This window comes from Danio rerio, chromosome 24 (genome assembly GCF_052040795.2).
Source record: "Danio rerio strain M-AB ecotype USA chromosome 24, GRCz13ab, whole genome shotgun sequence".
Lineage (NCBI taxonomy): Eukaryota > Metazoa > Chordata > Actinopteri > Cypriniformes > Danionidae > Danio > Danio rerio.
In genome coordinates this window covers 33391237-33406983 of record NC_141044.1, presented here as the reverse complement: position 1 = coordinate 33406983, position 15747 = coordinate 33391237, and the positions used below count along the sequence as shown (strand labels likewise).

Genomic DNA, 15747 nt, shown 5'->3' with positions numbered 1-15747 from the left:
AAATGTGTTGAAAAAAAACTTCTCTCCGTTAAACAGAAATTTGGAAAAAATAACCAGGGAGGCTAATAATTCCGACTTTAACTGTATGTATAAAGTTTTCATGCATACTTACAAGAGACAAGGAGAAAAGAACAGGATCCAACAGAACGCAACCTTAAAATATCTAAACAACAAAACAAATTGAAAAGGGCGAAAGGTTCGCATTTTAAGCACATCCGCTAATCTGCTGCCATTCATCTGTTAAACACATTATGTGGACACAAAACCACACTATGAGCTGATGGAGCAGCAAAGGTCCAGCATGACAGCACTTCAGATTGAGTCACTGCCACTGATGAAATAATGTGGGCTGGTGAACATTAAATTACAGACAGTGAGATGTGAGATGTCTATACTCACAGTTTGTGCGAATAAAAAGCTTGCACATTGGAATAAACAACTACAGTGTGACACAGTAACCAGCAAATAGTCAAACTAATGACGCAATTCAGTTTTAGGGCAGTGCATGGTGTGATCGCACATCAAAGGTTTTGCCCTTGATATGAGGAGAGAGAGAGGGTTTATGCAGGCTTAATTTATGCGTGCATGGATAATGAAATCTCATTATGCTGACATGTGTGGTAAACATATTTGGATCTGGTTAATTATGCAGTGCTGCATGGATGGAAATGAATATTCTGTGCAGAAATGGTTTTAAAAAAAGCCTTTGAATTACAAATAAACACCCAAAATCTGATGTTTGAGATGGGATGTATTTCTATGTGAAAGTGATGATGAACAGTAGTGCTGTTCAGTAAATGCTGTTATGACTCACTCGAGGCTCATCTTAAAGATGGCATTTTTCTGCCAGTCTCACACAACTCTGTTGCAGGTATTACAAAGGTATTTTTCATTTATTTTTTATCTCCATCTTGAATTAATTCCATGCGTTCATCAACACACACACACAAAAAAAGGTTTTGCTTGAAAGATGAGTTGAATCAACACAATTCTTAGGCCTGTAGCTAGCCTGGTGAAAGGGGTGGTTCTTTTTCCCAAAATGTGGACCTTTATGTTGTTTATTCTATGTAACTATGAGATTTAAATACAGCATCTAAAGCACTATTTTTAGCTGAATTAGCTTGTTGAAGGGTCATCATAACCACACATTTTGATGTACCAAAATATTTCCTAAAGATTTCTCAAATACTACTTTAGTACATTATATCATTAGAAAAAAAAACTATGAATCTGTAAAGGTTTTTTTTTTTAACTGTAGCCTATTGTCATTTATTTAAAAAAACTGGCCAGCACATCTAACTGTCCTCAGTCAGAAATTGACAATTTGAATAAAAAATAATGAAAACATAATAATAATAATAACAATATTAATAATAATTATTATTATTATAATTATTATAATTATTATTATTATTATTATGTAGTGCTTCAAAATTTTTCTTGTAAAAAAAGGACATTTGAAAAATCATGGATAACAACAACAGCCAAATTAGTGTTCACTTGAATTGTAATGTGAGGCGCTTTTGGTGCTTCACAACTTTTATGGATCAGTTTTTTAATCAAGAATAAGTCCGATATTTAGAGTAAAAGTCCCTTGTAAAATGTTTTCTTTATTTAAAAATAAACCAGTAGCGAAAGATGTTTCACTTGATCTTAAAAGGCGTTTTAGATTAGGTTTTTCACCAAATTTATGATGGTATAGCAGACAAAGTAGGATAATAAGCTCATGTATGGGACAAATTCTGGACCTTTGTCAGTGAGGGGTGGGTCTTTCATACCACCTGAACCCCCTGGCTACGGGACTGATTCTTGAGGGGTTTTTAGGTCAACGTAATTGCTTTTAAGTTCAATCCACTTAAAAATGTTAAGCTAGCTTAATTGATTTGTGTTGGGACAACATGAATGAATTGTGTGGAACCCAGCATTTTTGAACAGTGTAGCACTCCTCAATCAAAATCAATATTAAGCAGTGTGTTTTAAAGCCTCTAAAATGAAAACCAATACAATTATCCAAATCAAAAACTAAAATAAAAACTGCAAATGAATTATTAACAAACATATCCCAGTGGTTTTTACTTGATCAACAGCAATCAAAAATCACAGTTAATCACCATTCAGTCTCCAGCTCATCTAATCAATCCAAATGAGAGGTGTGCATCTCACCTCCATGCAATCATCTGTTTATTAATCAATAAACAAACAAAAATAAATTAAAATCAAATAAATAATATCTAATGGGAATCAGCATCCACTGAACACATAAACACTCTCCGAAATGGTGAGTTATTAATTTAAAAAGAATATGAAAATCAGCTCTGAATCACAATCTCAACTCAGTCAAGTTAAATTAGCATGAAGCGATACAGTATATGAATAACTAGCGGGATTACCTTTCAATTCTTTTGTGCTTTCAAATAATCACAAATTTTCTTTTTGCGAGCCAAATATTGAAATCTGAGTGTTATGCAATCTGATGAGTGACTTTAACATCAATTGATGACACTTATTAGGCTAATTTACCTGTTATTATGTATCGACTTTAAGCCTGGTTTTAATGTATACAATCATTCACATTGCAATGATCTTCAAAGTTTGTACTAATGACTATGAGTATCAACTATTCATCATGCTACCTCAATATCAAGCTAAGTCATGCAGTCATTATTGCATTTATCAATAAATAAATATGCAGCTCAGATTTATTTTTAATGACAGTAAATATTAACTTAACACTTACAAATCAAATACACTTTATGCAGTAATTAATTAAACTTGAGCTTAAAAACATTTATCAACATAATCAATATCAACTGATCACTTATCCATCAACATCACTTATCATTCCAGCAGTTATCCTTTAGCAGTATCAAACCTTATCTACATCCATGCATGCATTTCTTTATTTATCAACGAAAGAATGTGCATTTAAAAACACTTTTGAGTACTAGTTAATATCATCTGATCACCCGATGATAACACTAATAAGTCAATAAACTGGCATGAGCAGCGGCTCCAGTGACTCACCATCAGTGTGGGGACACCGGTGACCACCGCGTACAGCAGGGCGGGCGGGATGGCGCTCGTGTCCTCGGGTCCGAGGTAGGGTTTCGTGTACGCGGTCTCGTAGCAGAAGAAGCCCTGCACGTGCACGTTGAACGTGTCCGTGTACTCGAAGTAATATGCCAGCATGACCGTGCCCGCCATGATCACCAGCTGGAAATAAAGCATGGTCGTCAGAGAGTGGGGCAGGAACATTTACCAACAATCCAGTGGAGAACCTCCAAACATATGAGCTCCCGTTATAGTTCCCGCATCTCGCCGGGGTCTGAGGCTCCGGTTGGCACGAGGAGGAGACGCACCGGCGCGCATGGCACTGCGCTCAGGTCGCAATGAGGAAAGGCGAGAGGAGAGCAGATAAAGTGGCACCGCGCGCGCCTTATTACTCCAGGCAGAGGATGAGGAGGAGACACGTCAGGCAGCGTGACCGCGCATCATCATCATCATCATCATCATCACCCTATAAGCGTTTAAAGAAAAGCGCGATTCCGAAAGTAACCAAACGTCCCCTCAGCAATACCCAATTTACGGAACAGCAACAGATTGTCTGTTATTGTAAAGTATACTAAAACACAGGCACGAAGGATTGAGTGAAGGAGTGTATATTTGAATTATTTGTTTTAAAACTTGTATGATTTTTTTAAACTTGAAAACGCATACATACTTTAAAAAACAAATATAAAATGTATGTATTTGCACATTTTAATAAAAAAATGCCAAATACCCTAATCAAATTATTGACCTCATTTAGCACAACATAAAATGCTATTTTATATGTTACATTTTAACTAATATATTTTTATTTTATTTAATATTACATATTCTATAATCCATATTATATAACCTATATATGGGGAAAACATGTTTACGTACCAATTCCAACTATTTAATACTGGCTTATTAACAGTGTTGGGAGTAAGGCATTACGAGTAACGTGAGTTACAGTGATCAGCATAATTGAGTACACCCCATTTTGAAAATTAATATTTTTATCCAATTCTCAGAGAATATAGGCAATATATTTTGATGCATTTAATCAAGACAGATTTATTAAACAGATTTATTTATTTAAATATTTTTTTATCACCAAACATATTTATAAATTAAAAAAGATAACACAATTACATTTAAGCAAAATGTTGAAAAAAGATACAAACTACAAAATTTCAACATATTAAAAAATGTTTTGCTCCTCTTGATTTTTCCTCTTTTTTTAAATTTGTATTTAATACTTTTCTATAACATATACATTTGGGTGTACTAGTTTTTGGACCATTATCATAAGTTATTTTGTTAGATAAGCTCCAGATTTAGCTTCAGTACTAACTAATCGAATGTATATGCACAATTATAAATTTGTATAGCTTCCACGCTCTCACTCGTGAAGTAAATACGGAAGTAACTGAAACTGCAATTCATTGAAATTCCGCTAGTCCTGGCTCCATCACAGAGCAAATGTTAAAATCCACTGTTAAAATGGGCAACTTTACAGCAGAAAAAAGGTGTTTACAGCCTGCTACAAAGAAAGAATTTGATGCATATAGCTAATATTACTTCTCATGACAACTGTGAGGGGGTGAATTTTTTTTATTACTCATCTGTTTTGTTTAAAATGAATTATAATAAGTCTGCATAATTAAGGGTGTGGCCACTTGAGTGACAGCTAGGTCTTGCTAGTCGCAATCAGCTGATTCCGGCTGATTAGCCGCTGAACTCGGCATACACATCGTGTTTTTGTTTTGTTTTATGTGGCCTTACACAGTCAGTTGCTTTTTGGAATTGTTTCTTACAAAATTCAGATAATATGGCATGCTGTGTGCACTTAATTGTGCTCACAAACCATTCAAGTGGCCTCCATTTCCCAGGTGAGTTAAATTATAAACTTATACACCAAATCTATAAACATATTTGTTTATTTAGGATCATTTATAATTTTCTTTAGACCTGTAAAACACCCCAGAATCTGACAGATTGATTAGCTGTAGGCTATTGAACAGTCATCTGAAACAATGTCATACAGTGGTATGCCTGGATTTCAGCAATGCTTAGTGGCTCAATGTATTACAACAGTGTGTTAAAAGACTAAACACTTCATTGATATAGTATACAACCAAGCACATGAGGTCAGAATACAAACGAGTCACAGGGAATGAAGTATTAAGCGTTTCTCCTATAGGAAAGCCCGTCTAAGCAAAATGCTAGCAGGCGTCTGTAGCTCTGCTCACGCTCCGCCTCTGCCCTTGTTTGGTATCCCCAATGACACGCAAACAAAACAGTTGGCCACACCTACATATAGCTTCTTTTGGGTTCTTCAAAAACCAAAGGGTGACGTCACGGATACTACATCCATATCTTTTCAATCTATGTGTGGTATCAGCTGTGAAATTAGATTATAAATAAACCACACAATTTTTTTAAAAGCCTGCAAGTTATGAAAAAGATCAAGCCTCAGCAAAGGTAAGGACAAGTAACGCAAATGTAACTCAAAAGTAATGTAAGGCATTACTTATCGTAAAAAGTAACTAAGTAACACAACTAGTTCATTTCTTGGGGAGTAGCTCAATAATGTAATGCATTACTTTCAAAAGTAATTTTCCCCAACAGTGCTTATTAATAAGTTATTAGTTTTTTGTTAGTACTTATAAAGTATGATCTTATTATACAGTCTACATTCCAATACCTAGACCAGACTACAACTAACTATAATAGGAATCCATAAATTAGTAGTTTGTTGAGCCAAAGGTCTTGTAAATTGTTTGTTAATAGCAAAATAAAGTGTTACCGTAAATATAATATAGGCACAATTTTAGACAGAGAACATACTTTAAAATATATGATTCACTATATGACTATATGCCAAAAAAATTGTTTCAAAATTAAAAGCATTCATTTTGAGTGAACAAAAATCATGCAGAAACATTTCGTGTTGAATAACAGCATAAAGAATAACATAAAAAGCGAAAGTCCTCAAAGATCAACCGCAGCGCAGTTTAATTAAAACGTCTTTGACTTTATCTCAAAAGCTTTGACAATTTCAGTTATCAAACTCCTTATTTAATATTGCACCTCATTTATTACCACAGCTGTGATAAAGTCTAACTGGGATTATTTTTTTTTCCCTGTTGCCAAAAACATTAATAAAACTGAAGCAGGGTATCATTGGCTCTGCTGGAATCTCCTCAGATGTTCATATTAACCTAGCAGAGAATCATGATAATTGGGCAGCTGTTATTTACATTACTGTGACAGTTGGAATGTGTTTCCACAGAGAAGAAATGTCAGCTGGGCTCCAGAGTTGTTTCAGTTTAACAGGGAGCTATATATGCATGATTTTTTATGTAATGTGTGTTTTTTATTGCTAATGTGTGAACAGCTTGTAATTAAACATTAAAATACCTTCTTAGGCTTTCTTGTAGACTCATTTTTATTTATTGTGTGCATTTTATTTATAGTGTTTTGCTCAGCTGTTTATGTGCTCGCAAAATCATTCGGTGACACATGAAACATATGCATATGTCAAGATAAAAAAATAAAAAATAAAAGCACACTGTGACCACATAGCTATAGTTTTACCTTAATTTTATCTTATTTGTTGAAATGGGCTTCACTAGACTCAAAACGGAGTGCCCTGCATCACTAGCGACCAAACTGACCATCAAAAAAGTTATCCATATGGAGATAGATAAGTGAGGGAAATGTATTTTTGATTACAAATTTAGAAAAGACCAGGTCAATTACTCTGCTGCCATCTAGTGGCTACTAAAACATTACTGCATTAAATAGTATATATAGTACTATAAACCACATGACCATGTTTCCTGGCATTTCATTTGTTCAAAGTAGCAGAACTGAGGGTCAATCAAAAACTGATCATGTCCAGACATTTATCGAAAAAGCTAACTTTCACATTTTCTCATCGATCTCTTTGCGGATCTAGTCGAATGTCATTCGTTAACACAGCATGCATACATTTTGAAAGTGTGCTAAATAGTTATTTCATATTAATTTATGTTGGTTTAAAAATGTTACATTTCAATACAATTAAGAATTAGAACTGTACTTTAAACTTCCAAACACAAACCATAGTCATTGTTAAGTTATGTTGTGGTGTTTATTTGGTGCTATGCAAATAACAGCATAGAAATAATCCTTTATTTGTCAATAATATGTCCCTGAAATATCTATAGTATGAAAAGAAACAAAAGTTGTTTTTGTCATACTGCCCCTAGTGTTCATTTCACCCAGAAAATGCAGTCAAACATATGTTTAAAGGTGCAGTTTGTAAGAGTGCTACCCTGTGGTTGAACTAGGTATAGCAGTTACAATTTAAAACACTTTTTCACTCTGCCCCTCTGCTAATGACTCAACATAGGTTTCCAGATTGATGACACCAAATAAATATCAAGCCTACACTGTACTGTAACTACACGTGACAACATGCGACAAAAGGAATCTTTTCTGTGTTAAACGATTTTTTGTCCAGACCAGGGGTGCCCAGACTCTGTCCTGGAGGGCCGATGCCCTGCACAGTTTTGCTCCAACTTCTTTCAATAAACCTGCCTTGAAGTTTTAAGTATACATAGAAAGAGCCTAATTAGCTGGTTCAGGTGTGTCCAATTGGGGTTGGAACTAAACTTTGCAGGACATCGGTCCCCCAGGACCAAGTTTGGGCACCCCTATTTCAGACCATCACCTGAAATTTCTATTTCATAAACAGTTTCTATTTCTCATAACTGAACAACAGTATAAACTACTTAGAAAACAATCACCTCAGGTACCGATTATGTGCTTTTTTCAGTGATAAATACTAACAATGTAAGTTTGAAAGCGAAGTTATGTGACATTTTTTGCCATATTGAAAGCACTAGCAGATAGAACTGTGACTCCAAACTGCAAACATACAAATATTTGTCACTTAGCACAGGGGTTCCCAAACTTTTCAGCCCGCGACCCCCAAAATAGCAATGCCAGTGACTCGCGACCCCCAATATCCTCTGAGGTGGTTATAAATACAGAAACCTTGCATGCAATGATGCAGACACACCAATTAAATTTGTGTCAGTGCTTTAAATGTGCCAGAAAGTATAACCTGATGTTATAAAATCAAAATGCATCTGACGCTATTGCTGCCTTTAATATAATGTAATTACCCCAGGGGTCGCAATCCAATAGAACTAGTAACTATAAGCTACTATAGTAACTATATAGTATATAGTAACTATAAACAACTATTTTTATTTTCAGTATAGTTATGGATAAAATATGTTAATTCTTATGGTTTAATAAAAATAAATAGATTTTTGGAAATCACCAGGCGACCCCCCTTTATTGCCCCGCGACCCCTCGGGGGGTCCCGACCCCCACTTTGAGAACCACTGACTTAGCATGTACTTTTAATAATATTAAAAAGGTTTAATATGCATTATTAAACTGTACCATTTCATTAAAGTGCAGTGAGTGCACTGTTCTGTGTTTATGAATGGCTGTATTTAAATGTTTCTGTTTTGCGTTGTGTGAGGACAGTCAGATTGCTTGGCTCTGGAATCTTGTCGCGTCACATATTGTTAGGACATATTGTTAATTGGACTTGCTAATTATAAACCACCTAATGTGGTTAATCTGTGGCTGATCTGCAACTGATATTGAAGCAGCCCTCAAGACATAAATAAAATACAGTGCACTTTCCACCAAAGTAACCTGGAGTGCTGAAATATAATTGGCAAAACATGCAGTGGGCAGGTTATAAAGACCAAAACAAAGACAAACATTCTGACACTGGACACACATTTTCAAACTTTAACATTGTTTTTTAAATAAACATGTTTGTTAACTTAGTATGTTTCTAAAATATCTTCAAACATTGTTATTTTTGTGCTTCAGAAAAGTCGAAAACTTACATACTGCACCTTTAAGTATGTTTTAACAGTTTCACAAAAATGTAGGCAGAAGAACGCATTTCCTGTTTTCTCATTCATATCATTTTTCATTTTTAATGTTACTAGCAGGAATTCAGTATGATTTACACATTCTTTTAAACATCTCTCTCTCTCTCTCTCTCTCTCTCTCTCTCTCTATATATATATATATATATATATATATATATATATATATATATATATATATATATATAGCTGATTCACTATCAAGCACTGTAAATAAGCACTATACAGTATATTGTGTATTGCTGTCTTACAAAAACTGTTTCTTGGAGTTCAGGAATATGATTGATGATCTTGGGGCTGGTGTTACTAACCATGCACATGCTCAGTATATGATATATCACTGAAAATGAAAAGCTTATTCTTGATTTTTACAGTTCAGAAACACCCTGAGGAATCAGCTGACCTAGATTGAGTTACCAATCCCTCAGAACGATAAATCAGAGTCCTAATGAAGATGTTACAGTGCATCACTTCAGACCGCTATTAAAGCAGACACTCTGTGCTCATTTTAGTACTGCTTAAATAAAAAAAGGTTTTAAAAAACAGTTTATTAAAGCAATTTCAAATACATGTTTCAGCCTACATTTTGTGAAATGGCAAAAATTCAGTTAACCATACATTTGACTGCAGTTTTTAGTTAAAATTTAACATTATGAGGCAGTATAGAGGCAACTTTTGTTCCTTTATGCACAAATGGCATTTACACACAAAATCATTAAAACCTTAGCAAAATATAAATGAGAAAAAAAAATGTTAACACTATGTTTCTGTTTACACATGGTCAAATAACAGGCATCCAGAAGCAGTTGAAGACCTCTGTTCTCCTTCAAAAAATTAAAAAAATTAATTTCTTTCTTTCTTCAGGCTTATCGTCACAGCACCCACCACCCCTCAACAGCTACCCAACATTAGCATTGATTGGGGAGGTTCTTTTGAACTGAGTATGCACAGCCCATAACAGCTAACCTTGCATACTCCAGTCGTGACAAAAACAAAAAACACTGGTTTACAGAATTTAAAAGATTGTATTCTTGCTTCAGAATGGGTGAAAATAAGATAAGGATGTTCACATGATTTTGTAGTAAATTTAAATTTAATGTTAGTAATAAATAGTATAACAGTGATATTTTGTAGTAAACGGATTTGATTCCGATCTTTAAATCCTGCACTATATGTAAATTTAACTATAGTGTTACGTCCCGACCAGTCTAGGGTTGGCGGGAACAATAACAAGTGTAAAAAAACAAAGAAATAAACTCAAATACTCAATTTAGGGTTTTCCCCTTCTCCTGTGCCAACTCACAATAATCACAACGCTGATCAAGTAGTAACAATATTTATTATTTTTTTAGACAACAAAGATAGAAGCATCTCTTCGGAAGGGAATCCAGGCCAAAATAATAAACAAAAAGACAGCTAACTTGCGGGGAAATAATTCTAACTTACCTGCTCAAATAAAAGTACCCCAAATAAAATTACAGCAAACTTCCCTTTCTCCCTTGCTGCCACAAACCAGGAGAAAACGTTTTAAAGTAAATGGCGATTCCCAACCTACCGCTTCTGTTTCTAACCAAAAATAATATATATAAATATTTAATCAGAAAAGCCAATAGGTTCAGATTTAACAGAGAGCCGTTTTAGAAAATAATTAAATTGTCAGTAACAGAAATCGATCAATTCACATCAAGTTAACCAACAATTTGGGGCAGGAGATAGGAGACGCTCAGAACAACAGCGGCGGCGACGACGGAGATTTGCGACCTGCACCGAGCAGAAAGATCTACCATTGTTCCTCTCCTCCAGCTTATATACCCTCCCACACGCAACACGGCTGGACCGCAATCAAGCGCAGCTCTAGAGGGAGGGAGAGAGAGAGAGAGAGAGAGAGAGAGAGAGAGAGAGAGAGAAAAAGCTGCGCATGCTCCACAGCGCGCAACACAACATCAGCTCCGAATGCATAAACAAAACACAAATCTGTATATATATATATATATATATATATATATATATATATATATATATATATATATATATATATATATATATAATATTTATATATATATATATATATATATATATATATATATATATATATATATATATATATATATATATATATATATATATATATATATATATCAAATAAATAAACAAATAATTATTACATTCTATAACGTAACAATAGGTTACGTGGACTAAACCACCAGATACACCATATTTTATTTGATGAATTAATTACAGTTTTCTTATTTGGCAGATAAACTATTGTCATTGTAAATTAAATCTTTTTCTTTTTTTTGGTCACAGATACGCAGGACATCATTCAAGTGCATTAATTAAATACATTTTCATATAACATATTCTTCCAAAAACAAAACAAAGTGTCTTTGTAAACAAAGAAAACTCTATATTTCAACCCAGGCTCATTCTGAAAACGTACCTCTATATACATTTTTGGAGACCATCAAATACATCCCAGGAGGTTAATTTTTTGCAGTTTTTGTTTTCGCGAATCCACAAGAGGCCGCTGTGTGTGCTTTTTATGATCTAAAATTTCTCTGGCGAGTGCCATTTGTGCCTGCTGTTCTCTTGTAAATCCACAAGAGGCTGTTGTCGACTAACTGTTTGACTGACAGACCGATCAACTGACCCACTCTCCTCGTTTCCTAAACCCAACCAATAGTATTTTAAAAAGCACAGATTGTTCCACCCACTCACTTCATTAAACCCAACCGACAAATGTAAAAAGCAATCCAGAAAAAGAAAAGCACTCGCCTGATATTTACCATGTTTTACCACATTCACACCCTGTTATTTACTTGTATTTTTTATTTTTTTGATTCTGTTTTTGTCATACCCGCTTTATGGAACTGTTCTTCACCAGACTCAAACCCCATCATCGTGGACAACTCCTCTCTGCATCTCAAGTCCACCAATGTACATGGTGAGCCCACAGGACAAACTGATAACAGTTGGAAAGCCATCCATATGGAGGTAAGCGGTCAGCTGGTAAGCACGAAAAGAAATGGCGTCATACCGCTCCATAGTGTTCATTTAAAAAATTAAATGCAGCCATACGTACTTCTGGCTACATAATTCATGATCTCCATTAATGTATACAGGGCTACATTTTCAGAATGAGCCTATGTTGCTATATATGTACAGCGTGCTGCATCTTTTTTAATGCTGCCATCTGATATTCCTTTGACAATTGAATTTAATCATTTATTTATTTATTTTCCTTCGGCTTAGTCCTTTATTTATCAGGGGTCACCACAGCAGAATGAACCACCAACTATTCAAACGGTCAAAAATAAAACAAAACAAACATCTCAAACTGGCATCTGTGGCCGTCCATTGCTTATGCATTTGTGCTTGTGTGTCTGACGGTTATATAGGTTACAACACATGCTCTCATGTTTATTTTATTTTATTTTATTTTTTTCAGGGTTTTCATCTTTAGAATTTACAGGAGAGAATTTACAGGAACGCTTGGGGAGCAGAGAGAGAGGAAGGATTGGCATAGGACCACGAGGCAGAATCGAACTCAGGTCGCCGTGAGCATCGGAGTGCATGTGTCGACGCACTAACCACTACACCACTTTTTAAAACCAAACGCATTTAGGCCTGTCCAGTATCATCTGGAATGCATCCCAGACCACCTCCTGAAGTGGTCTGAGCGATTGGATTTTTATCCATCTCGACTTCATTTCGGAGGGCATTTACACGTGTCCTTTTCAAGATCGAATGGCTATCCTGTCAGAAAAAAAAAAAAAAGTGTAAAAAGCCCCAATAATTTCTCTGATATGAACCTTTCCTCTTTTTTTGATATCTCTTTAAATAAACACCAGAAAGCTGCTGGTGTGCTGTAGAGTCATCATCAATATGAGAGCAGCTTTGGATGAGATTGCATTATGAAATGAAAGCTCATATATTGGATTTTTCTAGAAAGTGCTTCTGGTAAACAGCCAGCGAGAGCAGTTAATTAGTGTTTGAGGGCCTCCTTCAGCCAAATGAAATGGTTCGACTATAAAGACCATGTTTGATTAACGTCAATTAGCACAGTCTGCCTGAAACATCAAACGTCTGAAATGGCCGCTTTTAGGAAAGAAATACAGGGACGACTTCTCATAGGTAAAGAAACAAGGTCAAAATGAGGTTAAATGCAGAGGTATCAACTTTAAGTGGGGAAGAATGGTTTCTTTTCGTAACTATATTTAGTAGAGATGTACAATGTACCATTTCAGCATTGTTGTAGAAATTTGCAAATCTTCAATTTCGAGTTACGAATATTAACCCTGAATCACAGAGTTCAAAACAAGTGAAGTTTCATAAACTAATTTCGAGAGGAGCGTGTGATATGATTGAGCACTGCTGGCCACTCATCCGTAATCAGTAATAATCCAATCAGAGTGATCCTAGCTTAATATAAATTGATCACTTTCTCCGTATTGCTCTATCTTCGTTTTGGAAGAACCCCTCCTTCCACCCCATCTCCTCCTTTTTCTCCCCTTTCTAAAGGGGGAACTACCGAGACCTACCTGATCTCGGATCCCCAGATATGTTTATTGACCGGGGTGGGAGCCCTGGGCTCAAATATCTCCGAGCTCAGGGTTCTCTCCCGGGACAGCATGCCAAACCAGCTATAAATGCCAAGCATATCTTAGTGGGAACTCTTGAAATGAGTATTGTGTTAATCATTGCAACATTTTACCAAAAGAGAGTTAAAGATCTTTATTTGGATATGTAAGCTTTTAAACTAATTGAAACCATTTGGACACAAAAAAATGGGTTTGTCACTTTAAGAAAGATGTATTTATTTAAACAATGAAAACTTCTGTAGAATTTCTGTAAATCAATACTAATAAAACCATAAAGCATTGTCTGTTTCAATTGTATTTTGGTTATGTTTGATACATTTTTTCGCATATTTTGTTAATATTTGATGATCTCATCTACTAAATCATCCCAATAAATCTACAATTATAAATGATATCTAAATAGATTAATTTAAATTATATTGTAAAACTATATTTTTATCTTGATATTTTTACAAAAAACTGCAATGTTTGATATTTTTCATATCGTGCAGCTTTAATATCTAAAACAGTAAAAAATGTACTGTAAAAACATACTTTTTAGTTTCATTTTTTTAAACTAATACATTTTATAGTTTTAGATTTTTTATAATAGATACAATATTTATTATAGATTTAAAATATTATATATTTTATATAGGTATATAAAGTGAATTTCTAAAGACTAATAAAAGTGTATTTTTTTCCAACACATTCCTAATCATAATAGTTTTAATAACTCATTTCTAATAACTGATTTATTTGATCTTTGCCATGATGACACTACATAATATTTTATTTTTCAAGAAGCTTCTATACAGCTTAAAGGGACATTTAAAGGCTTAAGTAGGTTAATTAAGCAGGTTAGGCTAATTAGGAAAGTTATTGTATAATGATGTTTTGTTCTGTAGACTATCAAAAAAATAGCTTAAAGGGGCTAATAATTTTGACCTTAAAATGGTGTTTAGAAAATCATCAGTTGGAAAATATTTAATAAAAGACAAAACATTTAAAGGGGGACTAATAATTCTCACTTCAAGTGTATATATAAACAAAAAAAATTATTAAACCTCCTTTGATTTGTTTTTCTTTTTGATTTTTTAAATATTTCCAAATTAGCAAGAAAATGTTCACAGTGTGTCACAGTGTATGTTTTTTTTTTGTTGTTGTTTATTTACAGTTGTGAATTACATTTCAGGAATTTTATTTCTGCTCGGTCCATTTTCAACTTTGTTTCAACAAAATGACATTTATTGACATTTTAGTAGTTTGAGGTAATATACTGTTTAAGAAATATTATAGGGAAATAAGTCTGTAAAATAACAGAATGTACTGGCAGCTTAATACCAGCTTTTTGTAACATAATTTATAACACCAACCCAGACAATATATCACTTTAAACTATTAAAAATGTCAATAAAAGAAGATTTTTTAAACTTTTTAAAATCAAATCGTTTGGAGGAAAAATCAAGGTCCCAAAATGCAATTCGAAAGCATAAATAAATGAGAAAAAAACATGAATCACAAAAAATAGAAAACTGCTAATTTACAGATTTTTTTCCGTGAATATATCAAGCCTGAAATTATTCATACCCCTATAGTTCTCGATGAGTGGTTCATAAACATTTAATTTAAAACAGTTGATTCATTCAGAATAGAAGAACGAATTTGATGAATGGATCTCTAAATCAACGACACATTTATTTGTAAACAGATTCTGTCATAAATGAAGAACAGCAGATGTTCGGCTCCAGTTGACAGTCTAAGCTAAAAAAAAAGTGATCCTGTCTTTGATCAAATCAAATCGTCATCATTTTGTTGTCTGTGGCTCTATTTGCTTGAATCTTCTGTTCATAAATAGTAAATAAATATCTGACAAGTTTTGGTCTCTAATATTGAATATACTAAGCTTGGTATCAAAGCCAACAACTAAAGTCAACAGTTTTTTTGCAGAGAGTAAAGAATAAGAACCCTCTTTTTCCCTCTAATAGTTTGGCAATCTTGCTTGGCGGCGGTTCTATCACTTATTCATATAGCTCATGATTCTTTTAAATGATTCCATGGCTTTAAGACAGATGCTTCACGGAGCACTTTAATCATCCACTTTTCCATATAAAGGCGTAGGAGTAATGAAGCAGTAAACTCAATATTAATGCAGATCATTCAGGAAA

The 15747-nt window shown here is 34.2% G+C and overlaps 1 protein-coding gene across 7 annotated transcripts in view; it reads right to left on the bottom strand.

Annotated features, from left to right (window-relative positions):
• Positions 1-15747, bottom strand: part of plppr5b (phospholipid phosphatase related 5b) — a 107178-nt gene that overhangs the window by 76449 nt on the left and 14982 nt on the right. For 6 of the 7 annotated variants that reach the window (XR_015524267.1, XR_015524268.1, XM_087307994.1 and 3 more), the window contains one exon: positions 3025-3213. Coding sequence is in view for 5 of the 7 variants with exons in the window: in XM_087307994.1 (XP_087164120.1) it covers positions 3025-3213 (189 nt within the window). In the remaining 2 variants the exon portion in view is untranslated. 7 annotated transcript variants of the gene reach the window in all.